General features: G+C 51.4%; 1 protein-coding gene across 1 annotated transcript; it reads left to right on the top strand.

The window, feature by feature from the left end:
• Positions 1-1,817: 1,817 nt before the first annotated feature.
• LOC143860348 (uncharacterized) lies at positions 1,818-22,649 on the top strand. The gene is made up of 6 exons (XM_077370936.1): positions 1,818-3,282; positions 3,933-3,993; positions 6,000-7,454; positions 11,072-11,234; positions 12,339-12,652; positions 21,184-22,649. The coding sequence occupies exons 1-6, from the start codon at positions 1,846-1,848 to the stop codon at positions 22,473-22,475; spliced, it is 4,722 nt and encodes a 1,573-aa protein (XP_077227051.1). The 5' UTR covers positions 1,818-1,845; the 3' UTR covers positions 22,476-22,649.
• Positions 22,650-22,728: the final 79 nt, after the last annotated feature.

The raw sequence follows: 22,728 nt of genomic DNA, 5'->3' as shown, positions 1-22,728 counted from the left end.
CAAAAGACTGTATACAGACTCCAAAATCTCACAGAACTCCAACATCTGAACTTCCTAGCATATCAAATTCTCCAACCTTCCACTATGCCTTCCAAAAAACGTCCAATCAGCAAAGTACAACCCCAGAACACTATTAGGAGTATTCCACCGTTTTGCTTATCTCTGCCTTCTTTTATCTACTTAATTACTTTCGATCAAACATTCAACTGTTCTTCTGAAGATGCTCAGAAGCTGTGGGTAGCCTGAACCCTTCTTCCTCCCCAGGATCCCTAAGACGCACACTTCTCAAGATTGTCCAAGACGTGCTGAATCATAAAATCCGGCATTTCTACAAGAAGCTCCTCTGGAACTTGCTCCAGTCGTGGGATTATCCTATCCGCAATTCTTCCCTTCACTTCCCGAATACCAAACTATTACTTCTCCTTAGTCACAGATTTTGTGAAAAACAGCTAATAGGCTTTCTCCTGACACCATTAATGTCACGGCACTTTTTTCCCTCTACGCCTGAGAAAAAGCACAGTTTAAAAACACCCCAGGTTTGTCATCAACTCACCCGAGGTTGCTCAGTTCTATCTTGCCAAGTTCTCAAGTCTGGGTTCTCCTACACCAAGTCAATCAGAACTTCTTGGACTTACTGGAGTTAATAAAATACCGATTGTGTCAATCAATCATCTGTCCCAACTTATGATCTTTTACACTTGTACAACTCAACTATCTTTTATGTTGGCTTTCTCGTTTGAATCTGAGTTTTTAAACACGAAAAAAAATTGACTGTAAAGGAAGAACAATCTCTAGTGTGCATGACTCGGACCCTGCCATGAGAGCAGTTGTCCTTATTTGCTTGGTATGTGCTGGTGTTTGTGTGCTGAAAGTTTTAAATTTTGGTTTCGGTTTCAGTTTTGGATACATTTTGGTTTCAGTTAGAAATTTCGGTGGAAATCTTCGAAGACACGAGAACATATGAAAACATAGACGAATGATAGAATTTGAAGACGCGATCCGTAATTATTTAACATCTAACATCATAGAATGCTAGTGACATACATTGGCTCGCATGTCTGATAAGTCATGTAAATCATATAATTATTTATACATAACACATATGTTACATTCCATGTGTGTGTCAGCCACACACGAGAGAGAGAGAGAGAGAGAGAGAGAGAGAGAGAGAGAGAGAGAGAGAGCTCTAAAATGTGTAGCCACTGCGAAATGATGTGGTTAGGGTTGCATGAACATGCCCAAAAATGCTTCTAACTTGAGAGTTTAATGTCTCATTTTTTTTCCAAGCTTTCTATAGCTGAGATTAGAATGCTCAGGATTCTGTTTTCATATGTAATAAACTAAGTTTGTTTGTTGTATGTAAAACAACCAGTTACTCCGAAGTCTTAAGCTGTTGGAGTTGTTGTTATTTAATCTTTTGTACTTTTAACATTGTCATTTATGAAAAAAAAAAAAGAACAACGTTGGTTGCACAATTTCTGGGGTTTATTAGGTGTTTTGGTTGGTTTTGAAGTGTCATATCATCTACTAGTAGTGTTTGGTTGCATGTTTTGATTCAAACTAGAAGACTACCTGCTTTATCTCTGCCTCGTCTGTCTATATGTGTGTGTGAGAGAGAGAGAGTTGAAAAATAATCAAGAAAACCCTTTCCTTCAAACTAAACATACACACACCGTTAACAACGAATATTTAAGCTGGCACGCAATGAAGTTAGTAATTCATTTTTTAAGAGGCTGTCGTAAGATCAAACGTCATATCATCAACCAACCAACCATATAAAAAGTATACCCATTTAGGAATACAAGAAGCCTCGAGGGGGTTGAAATTCTTCTCCTCCATCCAGCCATGTCGGGCACCCATGGCACACACATCCTGGTCTTCCCATTCCCAGCCCAGGGCCATATCATACCCCTCCTCGATCTCACTCACCATCTAGCTTCCAAACAAGGCTTATCCATCACCATCCTAATAACCCCCAAAAACCTCCCCATCCTCACTCCTCTCCTTTCAAAATTCCCTTCCGTCCAAACTCTCCTCCTCCCTTTTCCAAACTACCCCTCCTTCCCCCAAGGCGTAGAGAACTTCAAAGACCTCCCTCCAGCTACTCATCCCTTCACTTTTCTTCGTGCCCTTGCCCAACTCTATAATCCCATCCTCGACTGGTTCCGGACCCACCCTTCGCCCCCAGTAGCAATTCTCTGTGACTTCTTCCTCGGCTGGACCCAACACCTGGCCCACGAAATTGGCATACCCCGGATCGTCTTCTACCCCTCCGGGGCTTTTGCCGTCTCTATTCTCAACTCCCTCTTTCTTCGCAAGGGCCCACTCGACCCCACATCCATCGTTCCCTTCCCTGATATTCCGAATTCGCCTTCTTTCCCTTATAAGCATCTCCCCGGCAGCTACCGCGTTTGCAAGGAGCAAGAGGGCCAACCAGATGCGGAGTTTGTGAGAGAGGGGATCCTCGCGAATATCTCTAGCTGGGGGAGTGTTTTCAACACCTTTGACTCGTTGGAAGGTGCCTATCTCGAGCACGTGACAAAAGTGTCAGGGCAGCACGAGCGTGTGTGGGCAGTGGGCCCACTACTTTCACCCGGTGGAGGATTGGGGCCAGTCGATCGAGGTGGGGCCAGCTCCGTCCCTGTTGCTGATGTGCTGACGTGGCTCGATGGATGTCCGGAGCAGTCCGTGGTCTACGTGTGTTTTGGCAGCCAGGTCACGCTGACGAGGCATCAGGTTGAGGGTCTTGCTGCTGGGCTGGAAGGAAGTGGGGTCCGCTTCGTCTTTTGCCTCAAAGAAGGGGAGGTTCCTGCTGGTTTCGAGGAACGCGTGGCGGGAAGGGGTTGGGTGATTAAGGGGTGGGCCCCACAAGTAGCGATACTGAGTCACCGGTCCGTGGGTGTGTTTCTGACTCACTGTGGGTGGAACTCAGTGCTTGAGGGGCTCGCCGCGGGTGTCACTTTGCTGGCATGGCCCATGAAGGCTGATCAGTTTCTCAACGCCAGGTTGTTGGTTGAAGAGTTGGGCATTGCCGTTAGGGTCTGTGAGGGCAATGACACCGTGCCAGACTCGGGCGAGTTGGCTAAGGCTGTAGCTGAGTCAGTGGGTGGGACTTGGCAGCAGAGAATCCAGTCCGAGGAGATGTGCAGGGCAGCTTTGGAGGCCGTCAAAGTTGGTGGGGCTTCTTCTTCGAGATTGGAGGGATTTGTGGGAGAACTTCACTCACTTAGTTTGGTAAAGGAAAGTGGTGAGTCAAATAATAGGCAACAAGAGGGCAACCGAGTCAAATAATTCTTGCACTAGCCAGTCGTGCTATATAATATATACACTTGTTTTTCCTTATTTTAGCTATTTACCAAAGTGATGTTTCTTGGGGGGGCAATGATATTTTCACCCCCTATTTTTTTCTACCTGTCCACTACTTTTTGTTTGTCTTAGAAAAGTCTAATAAAATAATAAGAGGAATGATAGATGCAAGGGCCCTTTTTATGCAAGGGCTAAAGAAGGGCCATTGAATAGATCCACGTCATTTTTAAGTCGGTTGAGAAACTGAATTTGGTTGCCCTTAATGACTTGGATCTATTTAAGGGCCCTTCTTTAGCCCTTGCATCTATCATTCCTCAAATAATAATTAATAAATTACTATTTAATAATAACCTTATTAAATGCTTTCTGGCAATGGATGCAACTTGTCCGACTAATGTCAAATTTTAGAAGGAAAATGCCTTAGGCTACGTTTCTTTCGGCGTGAAGATGTTGCAATCCCAACTCATGTGGTCGGCAAATTTGAAGCCCACATGAACCATCCCAAGTAAGGGAGAAGTTCAGCTCCCAATTTGAATCCACAAAGCATAAAGGCCAGCTCCAGCTCAAGATCATTGACACGCCAATTCAAGCCTAATCCAGTTGCATTTTAGTCATAATGATTCCAGTCATTTTTGAAGTACGTTTTTGGGCTTCTAGATGAACGAATAAGAGAAAATGTCGTAAAAAGTTGTAGATCTTTGAATTATCTTTCCAACAGATATTTATGGTCTTCATTTGGCCAAGTGGTTGAAGAGTAGATTGTGTCTGTAGGCCTTTGACTAGTTAATGTGTTTTGAGTTCCTAAGTCATTTATGAGTTTTGTAAGTCCCTAAAATAGTTAGTGGGCCAGTTTGAATGTCATTTCTATTATATTTTCTCTATAAAAGTTTAGAAAACATCTGTAATTAAGTTTTAGTTGATTATTGAACGAAAAAATTGCCTAGAGCATTTCCTTTGAATCTTGAAGAGTTCATCATTGAAACCTAGAAGAGTTTCACTCATTCCTTGAAGAGTAGGAGCTTTCCCTATCATTTGCATTTTTGAAGAGTTGTAGCCATCAATCTGGAAGAATTGATGTTACCCACCTTCCTTGGCAACCTTGAAGAGTAGCTATTGAAGTTGTTATTTTTCCCTAACATATTGCACTCGGTGTCCAGAATTCTGTCCATTCGCATTCGTCCACTTTAAGTAATTTTTCGAGCACCCTATGATGGTAATCTGAGAAAACTTTTGCCATCAAAATTGCAGATCGTTGAGTCCTTGAAATTTTGGCTTTGGAATTAAGTCATTTCGACATATATCGAGGGAGATACACTCATTTTACTGAGCTTGCGTAAATCTATTTTCTTGTATCTGAGTTATTGAATAATTGAGTGTGAGTTTGTCACTCTCCCGATCCTTAGTTCAAGAAGCCTAAGAGAGACTTGCATCGAAAGATGGATGTAAAATTTGTTTTATGTTCATTTTTACAACATAAAACAAAAAGAAACGGAGCCTAAAAGAAAAGAAATGAAAAAAAGGGGGAATGCCCCAGATTTTTCATTACAAATTATCTGAAATGACCCTGATTTTTTTTGAGATCTCCAAAATGCCCCTGTAATCGAGTATTGGAAATGACCCACTGTGTTGAATTTTTAGGCCAACTGTTTTATGAAAAAGGGGAGTGATAAATCGACCCTTTTTTAACATAAAACGTTAGGGTGTTGAATAAAGTTGCCCCTGCCATTAAACGCCATACAGGTGGACAACTCACACGCCCTAACGTTTTACATTACAAGGGGTCGATTTAAGATATATGTGGGCTGATTTATCACCCCCCGAACAAAATTCTAATATCTAAAATTTTTGACAGAAAATTTAACGATTTTCATATGGACAATTTGTTCGTTCCTTCTCAACGGTGGTATTCGAATGTATACTTTAGCTGCACGTTGAGCAGGAGGTTCCTGTGCGACGCCCTAAAATAAAGAGGAAACAGGGGATGTGGAAATATCAAACATGGGATGTGAAAAATATCAGACCATGGAATTGATATTGCCACACCCCTTGCTTTTAGTGTATTTTAATTAGGGGTGCAACTCGGGTCGGGTTGGGTCGGGTTGAGGCCAACCCTAACCCAACGCGAGATAGCATTCCCTCAATCCTAACCCGACGCAACCTGAGCCTCGGGTTGAGGATGGTCAACCCTAACCCAACCCGCCTCAAATCAGGCCAGGTTGAGTCAGGTTGGGATCGGGTCATCTACGACCAAATACAAAGAAACAAGAAAGAAAAAACAGAATCCTAAGAAAATTAGATGACGGTGGTTTGGGTTGGGATCGTGTCATCTACGACCAAAAAGAAAAACAGAATCCTAAGAAAATCATGATAAAATTAGAAGATGGAGGTCGGGTTCGGGTCGGGTTGCTAAAGCCTCAATCCTAACTCAACCCAAATTTAAATCGGGTTGGCTTTTCCCAACCCTAACCCAACCCAACCTGAGCAAATGCCAGCCCAACCCGAGCCAAAATCGGGATGAACATGTCGGGGTCAGGTTGAGACCAACCCAAGTTGCACCCCTAATTTTAATGGTTGCGTAGCCAAGTTTTTTTCCACTTTTAAGGACGCTACTGTCGTATGATCCTACGTCAAATGAACAATAGTGTCTTAAGTTCAACTCACCATACGAGTATAAAATTATTATGCCCGTTTAGAAATACAAGCCGCCCTTATACGGAATTTCTTCTTCTTCTTCTCTCTCCCAATCATGTCGGAGACCAAGAGCGCACACATCCTGGTCTTCCCATTCCCTGCGCAGGGCCACATGATACCCCTCCTTGATCTCACCCAACATCTCGCTTCCAAACAAGGATTATCCATCACCATCCTAATAATCCCCAAAAACCTCCCTATCCTCACACCTCTCCTTTCCAAATTCCCTTCCATCCAAACTCTCCTCCTCCCTTTTCCAAACTACCCGTCCTTCCCCCAAGGCGTAGAGAACGTCAAAGACCTCCCTCCAGCCACCCATCCCTTCACTTTTTTCCGTGCCCTCGCCCAACTCTATAATCCCATCCTCGACTGGTTCCGGACCCACCCTTCTCCTCCAGTAGCCATTCTCTCTGATTTCTTCCTCGGCTGGACCCAACACCTGGCCCGCGAAATCGGCATTGCCCGGATCGTCTTCTATGCATCCGGGGCTTTTACCGTCTCTATTCTCAACTCCCTCTTTCTTCGCAAGGGCCCACTCGACCCCACCTCCATCGTTCCCTTACCTGATATTCCGAATTCGCCTTCTTTCCCTTATCACCATCTCCCCGGCATCTACCGCGTTTTCAAAGAGCAAGAGGGCGAACCAGATGCGGAGTTTGTGAGGGAGGGGTTCCTCGCGAATATCTCTAGCTGGGGGACTGTTTTCAACACCTTTGATTCGTTGGAAGGTGCCTATCTCGAGCATGTGAGGAAAGTGTCAGGGCAACACGAACGTGTGTGGGCAGTGGGTCCACTACTTTCACCTGGTGGAGGAGTGGGGCCAGTCGATCGAGGTGGGCCTAGCTCGGTGCCTGTTGCTGATGTGCTGACTTGGCTCGATGGATGTCCAGAGCAGTCCGTGGTCTACGTGTGTTTTGGCAGCCAGGTCAAGCTGACGAGGCACCAGGTGGAGTGTCTTGCTGCTGGGCTGGAAGGAAGTGGGGCTCGGTTCGTCTTTTGCCTTAAAGAAGGCGAGGTTCCTGCTGGTTTCGAGGAACGCGTGGCGGGAAGGGGTTGGGTGATTAAGGGGTGGGCCCCACAAGTAGCGATACTAAGTCACCTATCTGTGGGTGTGTTCCTGACTCACTGTGGGTGGAACTCGGTGGTTGAGGGGCTCGTCGCGGGTGTCACTTTGCTGGCGTGGCCCATGAAGGCTGATCAGTTTCTCAACGCGAGGCTGTTGGTGGAAGAGTTGGGCGTGGCCGTTAGGGTCTGTGAGGGTCTCGACACCGTTCCAGACTCGGATGAGTTGGCTAAGGCTGTGGCTGAGTCGGTGAGTGGGACTCCGCATCAGAGAGTCCGAGCCGAGGAGATGTGCAGGGCGGCCTTGGAGGCCGTCAAAGTTGGTGGGAGATCTTCAATGAGTCTGGATGGATTTGTGGAAGAACTTCACTCACTTAGTTTAATAAAGGGAAGTGGTTAATCAAATAACAAGCAACAAGAGGGTGACCGAGTCAAATAATTCTGGTACTAGCCAGTTGTGCTATATGTACACTTGTTTTCCTAATTTTAGCTGTCTACCAAAGCGATGCTTCTGTGGGGGGGGGGGGGGGGGGGGGGGGGGGGGGGCGCAATGATAGTGGGGGGGGGGGGGGGGGGGGGGGGGCGCAATGATACTTCCACCCTCATTTTTCTCTCTGTCCACTGCTTTTTGTTTGTCTTTGAAAAATCCATAGGTCCTGATCATGGAATTTCTCTCTCTCTCTCTCTCTCTCTCTCTCTATCTCTCTCTCTCTCTCTCCTCCACAACGGAGACTCACATGCGGTTTGTAAGCTGCAAGAATGACATTACAGTAGTAGCAACAATTGTAAAGGGAAATAGTAAATCTCGGTAACGACAATGACGACGACGATGATGGTCCAGGCGACGAAGGTAGAACAAAAGCTCCAAAAAGGGCTCAGCAGACATGGACAATCACAACTTGTTTGGTGCCTGATGGGGTCCGAACTCAGCACTGATGGGGTCCGAACTCAACACCTGATGGGGTCCGAACTCAGCACTGATGGGTCCGAACTCAGCAACCAATTGGCTGTTGACACGTGGCCCTCACAGGGACCACTGCAAAGCCAACACCTGTCCCTGCTAGGAGTGACACCTGGACCAATCAGGGACTTCCACCTGTCCCTCCTAGGTATGAGACCTGGTCCATACAGGGGCCACCACCTGTCCTGGACAGGTGGCTCAGGATCACACTATAAATAGCCCTCATTTGTGCTAAGGTGAGGGATCTGAAATCAAAAACCCTAAGCTTTCTGCTCTGACATTGCTCTGCACTCCTGCTCATACTGACTTGAGTGTCGAAGTGCCCGTCCGGAGCAACACTCCGGGTTGGTCTTCTGACCCTTTGTTTTCTTGTTTGTGCCATTGTGCAGCGCAGGACTCCACTAGCCCTTCAGCTGTGGCTTGTCAGATCAGCCCTTCCGGCCCTACCATAACCTGTTACCAATTTTAGACCTAACAGATTTGGCGCCATCCGTGGGACCCCGCAACAAAAAGCTGTTCGGAACCTCACTTAAGCAATGGTAGGGAAAAACGGAAAGCATGTGCCAACCTTCCGGACGACCCGGGCTACGGCCCCCCGCGAAGGAAGAAGCGAGCGACTGGCCTCGCAGATAGAGGTCGGGGCGGTAGGGGAGCGAAGTCCGACTCGCTCGGACCGCTCAGACCCTACCCCGACCCCGAGGGAGATGCGGGCCCTTTTTCAAGAAATGACTGCTGTGATTGCGCAGTTCAGGAATCCGGCCCCCGCACTCCAGCAGCACCCAGCCGAGGCTTCTCAGCCCACCTAGAGGAGGGGAAGCTCCCGCAGAGAGCACACGCCCCTGCCCCGGGAGCAGACTCGTCACTCCACAAGACGAGATCACCTCTCTTGGGATAAGCATGTGCGCCCCGAGTCTCGCCTGCATCACCGGTCACGATCTCCCTCCGTACAAAGGCATGGTAGCAAGAGAGACGCCACGCACGGAGAGGGATCGCGGCACCGGCGAAGGAGTCCGGCCAGTCAGTCCGGATCGGCTATGAGCCCGCCAGCAAGAAGAGAGAGGCCCGTCCACCGGGCTGAGGAAAGAGACGACCCGATGTTACGAAGGATCCAGCAGATCGACCACCGGATTGAAGAGCTCGCTAGAGAGCAGGGCCGGCCTACCTCCCGGATCTTCACAAGCGCTCAACCATTTTCGGACAGAGTGCTCAGCGCGGAGACCCCTGCGGGCTGGAAGATGCCGCAGATTTCGCAGTATGACGGGACCACCGACCCCGTGGACCACTTGGAGACTTTCAGGACCACAATGCTCCTCCACGGGGCGTCGGATGGATTCCTTTGCCGGGCATTCCCCACCACGTTGACTGGAGCAGCGAGGGACTGGTACTCGCGGCTCAAGCCCAGATCCGTTGACAATTTTGATGATTTTGGGGACGACCTGGCTCGTCATTTCATGAGCAGCAGAAGACCCAGGAAGACGACGGCTTCGCTGATGGCCCTCAGGCAGGGAGATGATGAGGCCTTGAAAGTGTTCGTTGGTCGCTTTAACAGGGAAGCCCTTCAGGTTCCCAACCTGGATCCCTCTGCGGCCACGAATGCCCTTCTGGTCGGCGCCCGATCAACTGACTTCAGGCGAGCAGTGGCCCGGCGCAATCCGCAGTCCCTCGCAGACCTGATGGCCGGGGCGGAGGAGTACATCTCGGTGGAGGAAACTCTCGCCGCCCTGGACTCTGCTAGCAAGAGAAGGCCTGAGGAGAAGAACCCTACCAAGCAGCGTAGGGATGATAAGTCTCAGAAAAAGGTCTTGAAGCCCTTCCCGCAGGGAGAGAAGCCCTTCTCGAAAGGGGAGAAGTCCCCACCCTAGAGAGCATTACACGCGGCTGACCGCGTCCAGAGCACAGATCCTGGCAGCCATTCGGGAAGAGGACTTCATCCGGTGGCCGGAGAGGCAGACCTCGTCGGCAAAAAGAAACATGTCCCAGTACTGCAGGTTCCACAAGGACCACGGCCACGACACCAACGCGTGCCTTCATTTGAAGGAGGAGATCGATCAGCTGATCAGCAGAGGGTACCTCGGAAGGTACTTGAAAAATGATGACAACAAAAGAGAGCGCAAGGACAAACCGAGGCCCAGAGGCAGAAGCCCCCGGGGCGCTCAACCTCTAGGCGACCACATTCAAGCTCCGGCCCCGGCCAGCCCCCTCTTCAGGTACCTCAACCTCAACCTCATGGTGTTATTGGTACCATTTCAGGAGGGCCAACCGCAGGAGGAACCTCTTCATCAGCCCTCAGGACTTATGCCCGGCAGGTCAACGCCGTCCATACCTGCAGTAAGAAGGCCAGGCTAGAGAACGAGATATCCTTCTCAGATGCAGATCTCGACGGCCTGATCCTCCCGCATGATGATGCCCTGGTCATCACCATGCTGGTGGCGAACTGGGAAATGAAGAAGATCTTGGTCGACAACGGGAGCTCCGCAGACATCCTCTATTATCACGCCTTCGAGCGGATGCTGATCGGAACCGACCGTCTGAAGCCGGCCAACTCTGATCTGTTCGGGTTCTCCGGAGAAGTTGTCAAAGTTGAAGGGCAGATCGAGCTTCCAGTTCTTATCGGGGAGCCGCCCTGCCAGTCCGTCGCCATGATGAACTTCTTGGTGGTAAGGGCCAAGTCGGCCTACAATGCTATCCTGGGTCGCCCCGGCCAGAATCTCCTCCGAGCCGTTCCCTCCGCCTATCATCAGAAGATGAAGTTCAGTACACCAGGGGGCGTAGGGGAAGTCAGAGGGGATCAGCCCCAGTCGAGGCAGTGCTATGCAGCGGCACTAAAAGGGAAGAATGCGTCCGAGTCTCTGCCAATCGAGCTGTTTGATCTAAGGGATGAAGCCCAGATCATAGTAAACGAGCCGGCCGAGGACCTCATATCTATCCCCCTGTACAGCGATGACGACCAGAGGGTTGTCCAGATCGGCTCTGCCCTGCCAGAGGCCGCGCAGCAGGATCTTGCTCAGTTCCTTAGAGCCAATGCAGATGTCTTTGCCTGGGCTCCTTCAGACATGCTCGGCATCGACCCTACAATCAGCACCCATGAGCTCGGGGTTGATCAGACCTGCAAGCCCGTGAAACAGAAGAGGAGGCACTTTGCACCGGAGAGGCGAATGGCCATTAGAGAGGAGGTGGAAAGGCTTCTGAAGGCCGACTTCATCCGCGAGATCCAGTACCCGGACTGGCTCGCGAATGTTGTGATGGTGAAGAAGTCTAATGGGAAGTGGAGGACCTGCATAGATTTTACGGATCTGAATAAGGCCTGCCCGAAGGACAGCTACCCGCTCCCAAAGATCGATCAGCTCATCGACGCTACTGCAGGTCACGAGCTGCTAAGCTTCATGGACACCTTCTCAGGATACAATCAGATCAGAATGCATGAGTCCGACATTCCGAAGACATCCTTTGTAACCGATCAGGGGACTTATTGCTATCGAGTTATGCCTTTTGGACTGAAGAACGCAGGAGCCACCTACCAGCGGCTCGTCAACAGGCTGTTCAAAGAGCAGATCGGCCGCAATATGGAAGTATATGTGGACGATATGCTGGTCAAAAGCAGAGCTGCCTGCAATCATGTTGCCGACCTCAAAGAAGCGTTTCAAGTCTTAAGGGAGCACAACATGAAGCTCAATCCGACCAAGTGTACGTTCGGCGTCGGAGCAGGCAAGTTTCTGGGCTTCATGGTAAGCCAGAGAGGGATAGAGGCAAATCCTGAGAAAATCAAGGCGGTGATGGAGCTGACTCCGCCCAGAACTATCAGAGAAGTACAGTGCCTGACCGGATTAGTAGCTGCCCTGGGGCGGTTCATCTCTAAGTCCGCAGAAAGATGCCTTCCGTTCTTCAACGCAGTCAAAGGTATAAAAACCGCGCCCTGGACTTCGGAGTGTCAAGCGGCATTTGAAGAGCTGAAGCAGTACTTGTCCTCTCCGCCGTTGCTGTCGAAGCCAGAGCCAGGAGAAGAGCTGATTATGTATCTCTCAGCGGGACCTTTGGCAGTTGCAGCAGTACTGATCAGAGATGAGTACCACCAGCAAAAGCCGATCTACTATGTCAGTAAGGTCCTCCATGATGCAGAGACGAGATATCAGCGAGTCGAGAAGCTCGTATACGCCCTCGTTATGGCGGCCAGAAAATTAAGGCCGTATTTCCAGGCGCATACGATCAAGGTCCTGACGGGACAGCCCCTCAGGCAGATCCTCCACCGTCCAGACACTTCAGGCCGACTTGTGAAGTAGGTCGTGGAGCTCAGCGAGTTTGACATCAAATATCTGCCCAGGCCAGCAATCAAAGCTCAGGTTCTTGCAGACTTCATAGCTGAATGTACAATGCCAGATTCAGACCCTGGGTCAGAAGCAGCGCTTCCTTCAGAAGCAGAACCGGTTATATCCGAGCAGCAGACCAAAGCCGAAGCGGTTCCGCTTCCCGGGCTTGAGAGTGCAGCTCCACCGATCAGCCCGCTTCCATGTTCTGAAGAGCCGCTCTGGGAGGTATATGTCGACGGATCTTCAAATAAAAGTGGCAGCGGTGCCGGACTAGTTCTCATAGGACCAGATGACTTTGTCCTGAATTATGCCCTGAGGTTTGGATTCCGTGCGTCAAACAATGAGGCAGAGTACGAAGCGCTCATCGCCGGAATGAACCTCGCCATTCAGGCCCGCGCTCAGAGACTGAAGGCGTACTGCGATTCACAGTTAGTCGTATGTCAGATCCAAGGAGTATATGAGGCCCGAGAAGAGCGAATGATAAAATATCTGCAAAGGGTCCGTAGCCTGACCAGTAAGTTCGGAAGTTTTGAGGTCATCAGAGTCCCCCGGACTGAAAATACAAAGGCTGATGTGCTCTCAAAGCTAGCGGCATCAGGCTACACCGTTCTCAGAGAAATCCGTATGGAGTTCCTAAAGACCTCCAGTATTGATGGCCAGCCCGTCGTAGTAATGCAGATCGACGATGAGCCGTGCTGGATGGACGAGATCATCAGATATCTGCGCAGCGGAGAGCTCCCCGGAGGGAAAAAAGAGGCCCGCAAAGTCGTACAGCGGGCAGCAAGGTTTTCACTTGACGGCAAGACTCTGTACAAGAGATCTTACACCCTCCCGTACTTGAAGTGTCTCCCGCCAACTGATGCCCTGTATGCTCTGCGAGAGACCTATGAAGGGATTTGTGGAGAGCATCTTGGGGGCAAGGCCCTCGCCATCAAAGTCCTTCTAAGAGGCTTGTACTGGCCTACATTGAGACAAGATGCACTGAGCCTTGTGAAGAAGTGTGAGAAATGTCAGAAATTTTCTCCCGCCGTTCACCAGCCTGTCGTGCCAATGGCTCCGATCATCAGCCCTTTCCCTTTCGTTGTCTGGGGAATGGACATCTTAGGTCCTTTTCCGCCGGCCTCCGGAGGCCGTGAGTTCGTCATTGTCGCCATTGACTACTTTACTAAGTGGGTAGAAGCTGAACCTCTGGCCAAGATCACTGAGCAGAACGTCCAGAACTTTTTCTGGAAATCAGTGGTGTACAGATTCGGGATACCCCGGGTCCTCATAGCAGACAATGGCAAACAGTTCCACTCAAGGAACTTCAGAAAGTTTTGTGCAGATCTGAAGATTGAGCAAAGGTTCACTTCCGTGGCACACCCTCAGACAAATGGACAGACCGAAGTGACGAACAGGACTCTGCTGCAGGGGATAAAGAAGAGACTGGATGATAAGGCCGGACGCTGGGCTGACGAGCTGTACCATTTGCTCTGGGCGTATCGGACTACCCCACGCACTGCAACGGGTGAGTCGCCTTTCAATCTCTCCTTCGGAACAGAGGCTGTGATTCCGGTTGACATCGTCATTCCTTCCCCAAGAATTGTTAACTTCAATGAACAGCTTAATGGGGACGGGCTCCGTGTCAACCTCGACTTGCTTGAGGAAGTCCGTGAGGAGTCACAGATCAGAGCCGCAGCGTATAAGCAGAAGGTGTCTAGATACCATGACACGAAGATCCGACCAAGGGAGTTCCGCACAGGCCACCTAGTTTTGAGGAAAGCGGCCGTATCCCAGCCAAGAAGGGTGGGCAAACTCTCCCCGACTTGGGAAGGGCCGTACCGAGCCAAAGAGGTCATCCGTCCAGGAAGCTACCGCCTAGAGACACTTGACGAGCAGCTGCTGCCGCACGCCTGGAATTCCAGAAATCTTCGAATATACTATCAATAGTCTTTTCCTTTGCCTTTGAAGGCCTGTAAAGAGTCTCTGTAATTAAATTTCAAAAAGAAATAAAGTGGAGTTGTCTCTAAACTGTGTCCCTCACTTTTGAGTCACTAGTATAGGCCAACTCCCTCATCAAAAGACTCTAAGTGTTTGCAGACTTAGCTCTTATTCTAAGTGTTTGCAGACTTAGAGAATGGCAGTGGTGCACTCCGGCGCGTCCAATTTGGTGTGAAGATCAGTTCCAACCACATGGACCCGCCCTAGTGGAAAACCACCTCAAAGACCTGCCCGGCCTGGCCGTCCACAGCCTAAGCCGGACAGGATATGGCGCAATCGCTAGACGCCAAAAAGACTCTAAGTGTTTGCAGACTTAGCTCTCATTCTAAGTGTTTGCAGACTTAGAGAACGGCAGTGGTGCACTCCGGCGCGTCCAATTTGGTGTGAAGATCAGTTCCAACCACATGGACCCGCCCTAGTGGAAAACCACCTCAAAGACCTGCCCGGCCTGGCCGTCCACAGCCTAAGCCGGACAGGATATGGCGCAATCGCTAGACGCCAAAAAGACTCTAAGTGTTTGCAGACTTAGCTCTCATTCTAAGTGTTTGCAGACTTAGAGAACGGCAGTGGTGCACTCCGGCGCGTCCAATTTGGTGTGAAGATCAGTTCCAACCACATGGACCCGCCCTAGTGGAAAACCACCTCAAAGACCTGCCCGGCCTGGCCGTCCACAGCCTAAGCCGGACAGGATATGGCGCAATCGCTAGACGCCAAAAAGACTCTAAGTGTTTGCAGACTTAGCTCTCATTCTAAGTGTTTGCAGACTTAGAGAACGACAGTGGTGCACTCCGGCGCGTCCAATTTGGTGTGAAGATCAGTTCCAACCACATGGACCCGCCCTAGTGGAAAACCACCTCAAAGACCTGCCCGGCCTGGCCGTCCACAGCCTAAGCCGGACAGGATATGGCGCAATCGCTAGACGCCAAAAAGACTCTAAGTGTTTGCAGACTTAGCTCTCATTCTAAGTGTTTGCAGACTTAGAGAACGGCAGTGGTGCACTCTGGCGCGTCCAATTTGGTGTGAAGATCAGTTCCAACCATATGGACCCGCCCTAGTGGAAAACCACCTCAAAGACCTGCCCGGCCTGGCCGCCCAGAGCCTTAGCCGGACAGGATATGGCGCAATCGCTAAACGCCAAAAGACCTGCCCGGCCTGGCCATCCACAGCCTAAGCCGGACAGGATATGGCACAATCGCTAGACGCCAAAAAGACTCTAAGTGTTTGCAGACTTAGCTCTCATTCTAAGTGTTTGCAGACCTAGAGAACGGCAGTGGTGCACTCCGGCGCGTCCAATTTGGTGTGGAGATCAGTTCCAATCACGGACCCGCCCTAGTGGAAAACCACCTCAAATACTCTAAGTGTTTGCAAACTTGGAGACAGAGGTGGTTCACTCCGGCCAATGACATCCGGACAACCACTCCGGCTCGGCAGAAAGACAAGGAAGAAGCACAGACGTCATAAATACAAAAAGCAAGGCAGCCGTACAGACAATTAGACAAAATTGAATTTGTATTCATATTACAAAAGTGCTCTTTTCGCCGAGCTGGCTTACAAAGAATGAGCCTCGTGGGCCATTACAAAAATTTACAAACTAAAATTAAAGATAGGAGCAAGAGGGCTGCCACTCAGGCCTCCTCGTCGGCCACCTCGTCGGTGACTGCCTCTGTAGTAAGGGCTGCAACCTGGCCGGCCTCGGCGGTTGGAGGGGTGACCTCGGAAGCCAGAACGACTTCCTGTTCCACCTCGACGGGTTGGGAGGAGGCCAGTTCGCCTTCTTCCTCCTCGTCCTCTTCCTCCTTTGGAGGTGCATACGGGACGGTCAGTCCGTCCAGAGAAATGTCGGGGTGAGCCTTCTTCACCTGCTCAGAGCAGAGAAGGAACCCCGCCTTATAGGCTTGGAGGCCCAGGTTGAAGAACTGTGTGTCATTCCTCTCTTCGGTTTTCTTCACGGCCTCCCGCACTGCCGCTTTCACGGCCGCCTCGATAGCCGCCTTTTCCCTCTGGCCGGCTCTCTCCCTCGCAGTTAGGAGATCCTGCACGGCCTGGTTCTTGACCCTCTGCACCTCGTCCTTCAAGCTGTTGCATTCGGCCTCTTTGATCTGGACGGCTTCGCTAAGCCCGTCCTTGTCCTTTTGGAGCTGGCCCTTCTCGGACTCTATCTGTGTGAGCGTCTCAGAGAAGAGATAACGCTTCTTGGCCATGTCTCTTGAGTAGACCTGGAGTTGATAGAGGGCGGAGGCGATCGCCTCTTCGCAGGTCTCCAGCGCCTCTTTCTCGACTTCCCGCCGGTCGCGTGGGAGGACGCCCTGGTACATCAATTCTGTGGCCACCCGGCTATCCCCCAGGCTGGTGTCCGTTTTCTGCACCGCCCAGTTTGGGCGGAAGACGTTGTTGCCTCTCGCTGCCGTAGCGGCAGGGATGCCCAGGACCGGCCCGCTGTGTTGGGGCTCTGTCATCCTTGCAGACCCGGAGCTCTGCCCGGCGAGATTTGGCCGGCTCGGCTTAACGGCAAGCTTATGTGTCGCCCGGCTGCTTTTGAGAGGCTCGGCCAGTGCGACCATTGCCGGAGTTGACTCCGGCACCTTTCTTTTCTTGCCCTTGGGTTGGGGCTGCTCCTGCGTTGGGGACGCTTGGGAGGTCTGCTTGATTTTGTCCAGCATGAACATCTGCTTCACCATTTCTGAACGTGAAAACAGAACAGAGTTAGAACTATAAAAAAAAAGAAGAGAAAAAACAGTTCAAAAAATAAAAGCTGGCCTAAAAGAGTCTACGTACGTGCCGGCGTCGCACGGCTGATTCCGAGCTCTACCAGGACGGCCTCCTCGGAGAACTCCGAGCAGTTTATTTGACCGCGCTTCAGCTCTTCTTTGATCAAAGCGAAGGTCATGTAGTCGTAGCCCTTAAGGGCTGGCTTCCGACTAAGGTTCTGGGTGTCCGGCGTTCTCCATTCCAACGAGAACAGCCAGTGGGAGCCCTGCTCGGTGTCCCTAGCGTAGAAAAACCTGTTCTTCCATGTGTGAATGGAAGTAGGTATGCCAGTGATCATTTTTACTTCGGGCCGTTGGCTGATGTAGATCCAGCCGCCGTCCTTGTGCCTCTTCAGGTGCGCACACATCCTGAAGACGGGCAGGGTGGGGTTCCTAAGGAGCCGAACTCCCAAAAGGTGCAGGAAGCCGACCAGCGTCCTCCAAGAGTTCGGCACGACCTGTGTAACCGTCAGCCCGTAATAATTCAGCACATCGACAAAAAATGGGTGCAAGGGAAGCCTGAGCCCGGCCCGTAAGGCTTCTTCGTATAGGCAGAGATCTGCACTATCGTTGCTGGCCCGGTCCCCTTCAACGGCCGCCCTCAAAATGTACCGATCAGGGATATAGTATTTGTCCCTGACGGCCTGAAGTTTGCCCGGCCCCAGATGATTCACCTCGTACAAGGCCCCGACGTTGTACTGTGGGTTGGCCTCCATCCGTGCCTCCGCTATCACCTCAACGGGCGCGCGCGGCAAGCGAGGAACTACCGCTTCAACGTCTTCTTCGTCGTCGCTGGTTTCTAGCCGGTGCGGTCCGTCCCCACGGACCGGGATTGTGTCTAAGTCCACAATCACTTCCTCTCCGCTCTCCTCGTCTACTACGATTATTATCTCCTCGTCCTCAACACCGGCCTCCGTAGGCGAGGCCGGCCTCGTCCTCTCCGACGCCCCGGACCCCGTACTACTAGTCGAACCGGACTCCTTTGAGCCAGAGTCCGACTCGGAACTAGTGCTAGACATTAAAAGGGAAGAAAAGAAAAGCTAAAAGAAATTACCGAACTGAGGTGTTGACCGAAGATCTCCGGGCTCACTGATCCGAGGCGGGCAGAAATTTGACTAGCCGAGCAGCAGAGAAGGAGAGAAGAATGTGAAAAGTGAAAAATGAGGAGTAAAAACTCCGGTATATATAGGCTTGGAAGAGCGGGAAAAATCCCGCCCTTTTCCCACCAGCCGGAGTGCGCCACGTCACCTACCGCATTAAATGCGCCGCTCGCATTAAATGCACCGTCCGCATTAAATGCGAGGTACAAGTTCCAAAGTGACAACGCCAAAGAACCTGCCCGGCCTGGCCGTCCAGCGCCTTAGCCGGACAGGATATGACGCGTTCGCTAGAAGACAAAATTCTGCCCGGCATAGTCGCCTAGAAGGCTTAGCCGGACAGGATATGGCGCAATCGCTACGCGACAAAGGACCTGCCCGGCCTAGTCGTCCAGCGCCTTAGCCGGACAGGATATGACGCGTTCGCTAGAAGACAAAATTCTGCCCGGCATAGCCGTCCAGCGCCTTAGCCGGACAGGATATGGTGCGTTCGCTAGAAGACAAAAGACCTGCCCGGCCTAGCCGCCCAGAAGGCTTAGCCGGATAGGATATGACGCGTTCGCTAGAAGACAAAATTCTGCCCGGCATAGCCGCCCAGAAGGCTTAGCCGGACAGGATATGACGCAATCGCTACGCGACAAAGGACCTGCCCGGCCTGGCCGTCTAGCGCCTTAGCCGGACTGGATATGGCGCGTTCGCTAGAAGACAAAAGACCTGCCCGGCCTAGCCGCCCAGAAGGCTTAGCCGGACAGGATATGACGCATTCGCTAGAAGACAAAATTCTGCCCGGCATAGCCGCCCAGAAGGCTTAGCCGGACAGGATATGACGCGTTCGCTAGAAGACAAAATTCTGCCCGGCATAGCCACCCAGAAGGCTTAGCCGGACAGGATATGGCGCAATCGCTACGCGACAAAGGACCTGCCCGGCCTGGCCGTCCAGCGCCTTAGGCGGACAGGATATGGCGCGTTCGCTAGAAGACAAAATTCTGCCCGGCCTAGCCGCCCAGAAGGCTTAGTCGGACAGGATATGACGCGTTCGCTAGAAGACAAAGTCCTGCCCGGCCTAGCCGTCCAGCGCCTTAGCCGGAGCCGGACAGGATACGGCGCAATCGCTAAACGCCAAAAAACCTGCCCGGCAGAGCCGCCCAGAAGGCTTAGCTGGACAGGATATGGCGCAATCGCTAAACGCCAAAAGACCTGCCCGGCCTGGCCGTCCAGCGTTTTAGCCGGACAGGATATGGCGCAATCACTAGGCGACAGAGGACCTGTCCGGCCTAGCCGCCCCGTCCAGGAGATCTGTCCGACCATGACGCCTAGGAGGTTTGGCCGGCCAGACTTCTGGTTCAAATTTCGACCGGACTGGATCGCCCATAGGCTCCTGTCCGGCCGTGCTCCTCATGCCATGCTCCAAGGCCCGACCAGGCCACCCGGAGGCCCCTGTCCGGCCGCGGTTTCTTCTGGCCCAGTTTGAGGCCGGCCTCAGCTGCCCAGAGGCCTTAAGGCCGGCCAGATGCTGTTTTAACCCTCTTTTTGCTTCCCCTAGCCGCTATCACAGCTCGGAGAACCAGGGGGCAACTGATGGGGTCCGAACTCAGCACTGATGGGGTCCGAACTCAACACCTGATGGGGTCCGAACTCAGCACTGATGGGTCCGAACTCAGCAACCAATTGGCTGTTGACACGTGGCCCTCACAGGGACCACTGCAAAGCCAACACCTGTCCCTGCTAGGAGTGACACCTGGACCAATCAGGGACTTCCACCTGTCCCTCCTAGGTATGAGACCTGGTCCATACAGGGGCCACCACCTGTCCTGGACAGGTGGCTCAGGATCACACTATAAATAGCCCTCATTTGTGCTAAGGTGAGGGATCTGAAATCAAAAACCCTAAGCTTTCTGCTCTGACATTGCTCTGCACTCCTGCTCATACTGACTTGAGTGTCGAAGCGCCCGTCCGGAGCAACACTCCGGGTTGGTCTTCTGACCCTTTGTCTTCTTGTCTGTGCCCTTGTGCAGCGCAGGACTCCACTAGCCCTTCAGCTGTGGCTTGTCAAATCAGCCCTTCCGGCCCTACCATAACCTGTTACCAATTTTAGACCTAAGAGTGCCTTTTCCTAGATAGCAAATCAACGGACAATTCCAATTTATTAATTTCCTTATGGACCGTAGTACATATACAAACGAATAGTCAATCAAAGCTGATAATGCATCTTAAGAGGCTATCGTAAGATCAAACGTCAGAGGGGCACTAATGTCTTGCGCTCATATCACCATCCAAGCAACAAACCAACCAACCATATAAGAGTATAATCATTTAGGAATATAAGAGGCCTAGAAGGGAGAATTCTTCTTGGTCTTCTTGGTCTTCGTCTTCTTCTTCTTCTTCCCAGCCATGACGGGCACCCATGGGGCACACATCCTGGTCTTCCCATGCCCTGCGCAGGGCCACTTGATACCTCTCCTCGATCTCACCCACCATCTCGCATCCGAACAAGGCTTAACCATTACTGTTAGGCCTAAAATCGGTAACAGGTTATGGTAGGGCTGGGTGGTCCGAGCTAACGAGCCACGGCTGAATGGCTGATTGAGTCCTGCGCTGCACAGAGTACAGACAAGAAGGAAAAGGGTCAGAGGACCAACCCGGAGTGATACTCCGGACGGGCGCTTCGACACTCAAGTCAGTATGAGCAGGAGTGTAGAGCAATGTCAGAGCAAAAAGCTTAGAGTTTTGGTTCTCAGTTTTTCCAGGACCCTCACCTTAGCACAAGTGAAGGCTATTTATAGTGATTCTGGGCCACCTGTCTAGGACAGGTGGTAGTTCTGAGCCAGGTGGTGGCCTCTGTATGGACCAGGTTTCATACCTAAGGAGGGCAGGTGGAGGTCCCTGATTGGTCCAGGTGTCACACCTAGTGGAGACAGGTGTTGGCCTTCCAACGGTCCTTGTGAGGGCCACGTGCCAGAAGCTAATTGGATGCTGAGTTCGGACCCCTCAGTGCTGAGTCCGGGTTGCTGAGTTCGGATTCCCTCAGTGCTGAGTCCGGACCCTATCAATTACCATCCTCCTCACTCCTAAAAACCTCCCTATACTCACTCCTCTTCTTTCCAAATTCCCTTCCATTCAAACTCTCCTCCTCCCTTTCCCACACTACCCCTCCTTCCCCCAAGGTGTAGAGAACTTCAAAGACCTCCCTCCAGCCACCCATCCCTTCACTTTTCTTCGTGCCCTTGCCCAACTCTATAATCCCATCCTCGACTGGTTCCGGGCCCACCCTTCTCCACCAGTAGCAATTCTCTCTGATTTCTTCCTCGGCTGGACCCACCACCTGGCCCGCGAAATCGGCATACCCCGGATCGTCTTCTACCCATCCGGGGCATTTACCGTCTCTATTCTCAACTCCCTCTTTCTTCGCAAGGGCCCACTCGACCCCACATCCGTCGTTCTCTTCCCTGATATTCCGAATTCGCCTTCTTTCCCTTGTAAGCATCTTCCCGGCAGCTACCAAGAGGGCAACCCAGATACGGAGTTTGTGAGGGAGGGGTTCCTCGCCAATATCTCTAGCTGGGGGAGTGTTTTCAACACCTTTGATTCGTTGGAAGGTGCCTATCTCGAGCATGCGAGGAAAGTGTCAGGGCAGCACGAACGTGTGTGGGCAGTGGGCCCTCTACTTTCACCTGGTGGAGGATTGGGGCCAGTCGATCGAGGTGGGCCTAGCTCGATGCCTGTTGCTGATGTGCTGACTTGGCTCGATGGATGTCCGGAGCAGTCCGTGGTCTACGTGTGTTTTGGCAGCCAGGTCACGCTGACGAGGCACCAGGTGGAGGGTCTTGCTGCTGGGCTGGAAGGAAGTAGGGCCCGGTTCGTCTTTTGCCTTAAAGAAGGGGAGGTTCCTGCTGGTTTCGAGGAACGAGTGGCGGGAAGGGGTTGGGTGATTAAGGGGTGGGCCCCACAGGTGGCAATTCTGAATCACCAATCTGTGGGTGCATTCCTGACTCACTGTGGTTGGAACTCCGTGCTTGAGGGGCTCGTTGCCGGCGTCACTTTGCTGGCATGGCCCATGAAGGCTGATCAGTTCCTGAACGCGAGGCTGTTGGTAGAAGAGTTGGGTGTGGCTGTTAGGATCTGTGAGGGTCGCGACACCGTTCCAGACTCGTACGAGTTGGCTAAGGCTGTTGCTGAGTCGGTGGGTGAGACTCGGCCTGAGAGAGTCCGGGCCGAGGAGCTATGCAAGGCAGCCTTGGAGGCGGTCAAAGTTGGTGGGAATTCTTCTACGAGTTTGGAGGAATTTGTGGAAGAGCTTCGCGCACTTCGTTTCTCTCATAAAGCGTAGTGGTGAAACAGATAATAGACAACAAGACGGCGACTAAGTAAAATAAGTTTAGCAGCACCCAGTTATGCTACATATATACTTGTTTTCCTACTTTTAGCTGTATACCATAGTGTGTTATGCATTGCATGTGAAAGTTTCTAGGGTGCATTGGTCTTTTCGCCCCCATTTTCCTGCCTTCTCACAACTTTTTTTTTCTTTGTAAAATACTATAAAACTAATAATTAATATATTTATATGTGAATTGCTGCCGTCC

The sequence above is a fragment of the Tasmannia lanceolata genome, unplaced genomic scaffold (genome assembly GCF_043159265.1).
Source record: "Tasmannia lanceolata isolate RefF3 unplaced genomic scaffold, GAP_Taslan_0.1 ptg000037l, whole genome shotgun sequence".
Taxonomy (NCBI): Eukaryota; Viridiplantae; Streptophyta; class Magnoliopsida; order Canellales; family Winteraceae; genus Tasmannia; species Tasmannia lanceolata.
Note: the sequence above shows the minus strand (reverse complement) of the source record. Positions and strands in the feature narration are given on the sequence as shown.

Excerpts from the sequence above, each read along its gene's own strand:
- LOC143860348 (XM_077370936.1), top strand. The coding sequence starts at position 1,846 with ATGTCGGGCACCCATGGCACACACATCCTGGTCTTCCCATTCCCAGCC. Across the intron at positions 3,994-5,999 it reads AAGAGAAAATGTCGTAAAAA|AAATACAAGCCGCCCTTATA; the intron begins GTTGTAGATCTT and ends ATGCCCGTTTAG. Across the intron at positions 11,235-12,338 it reads GACTTCATCCGCGAGATCCA|GCCAGCAATCAAAGCTCAGG; the intron begins GTACCCGGACTG and ends ATATCTGCCCAG.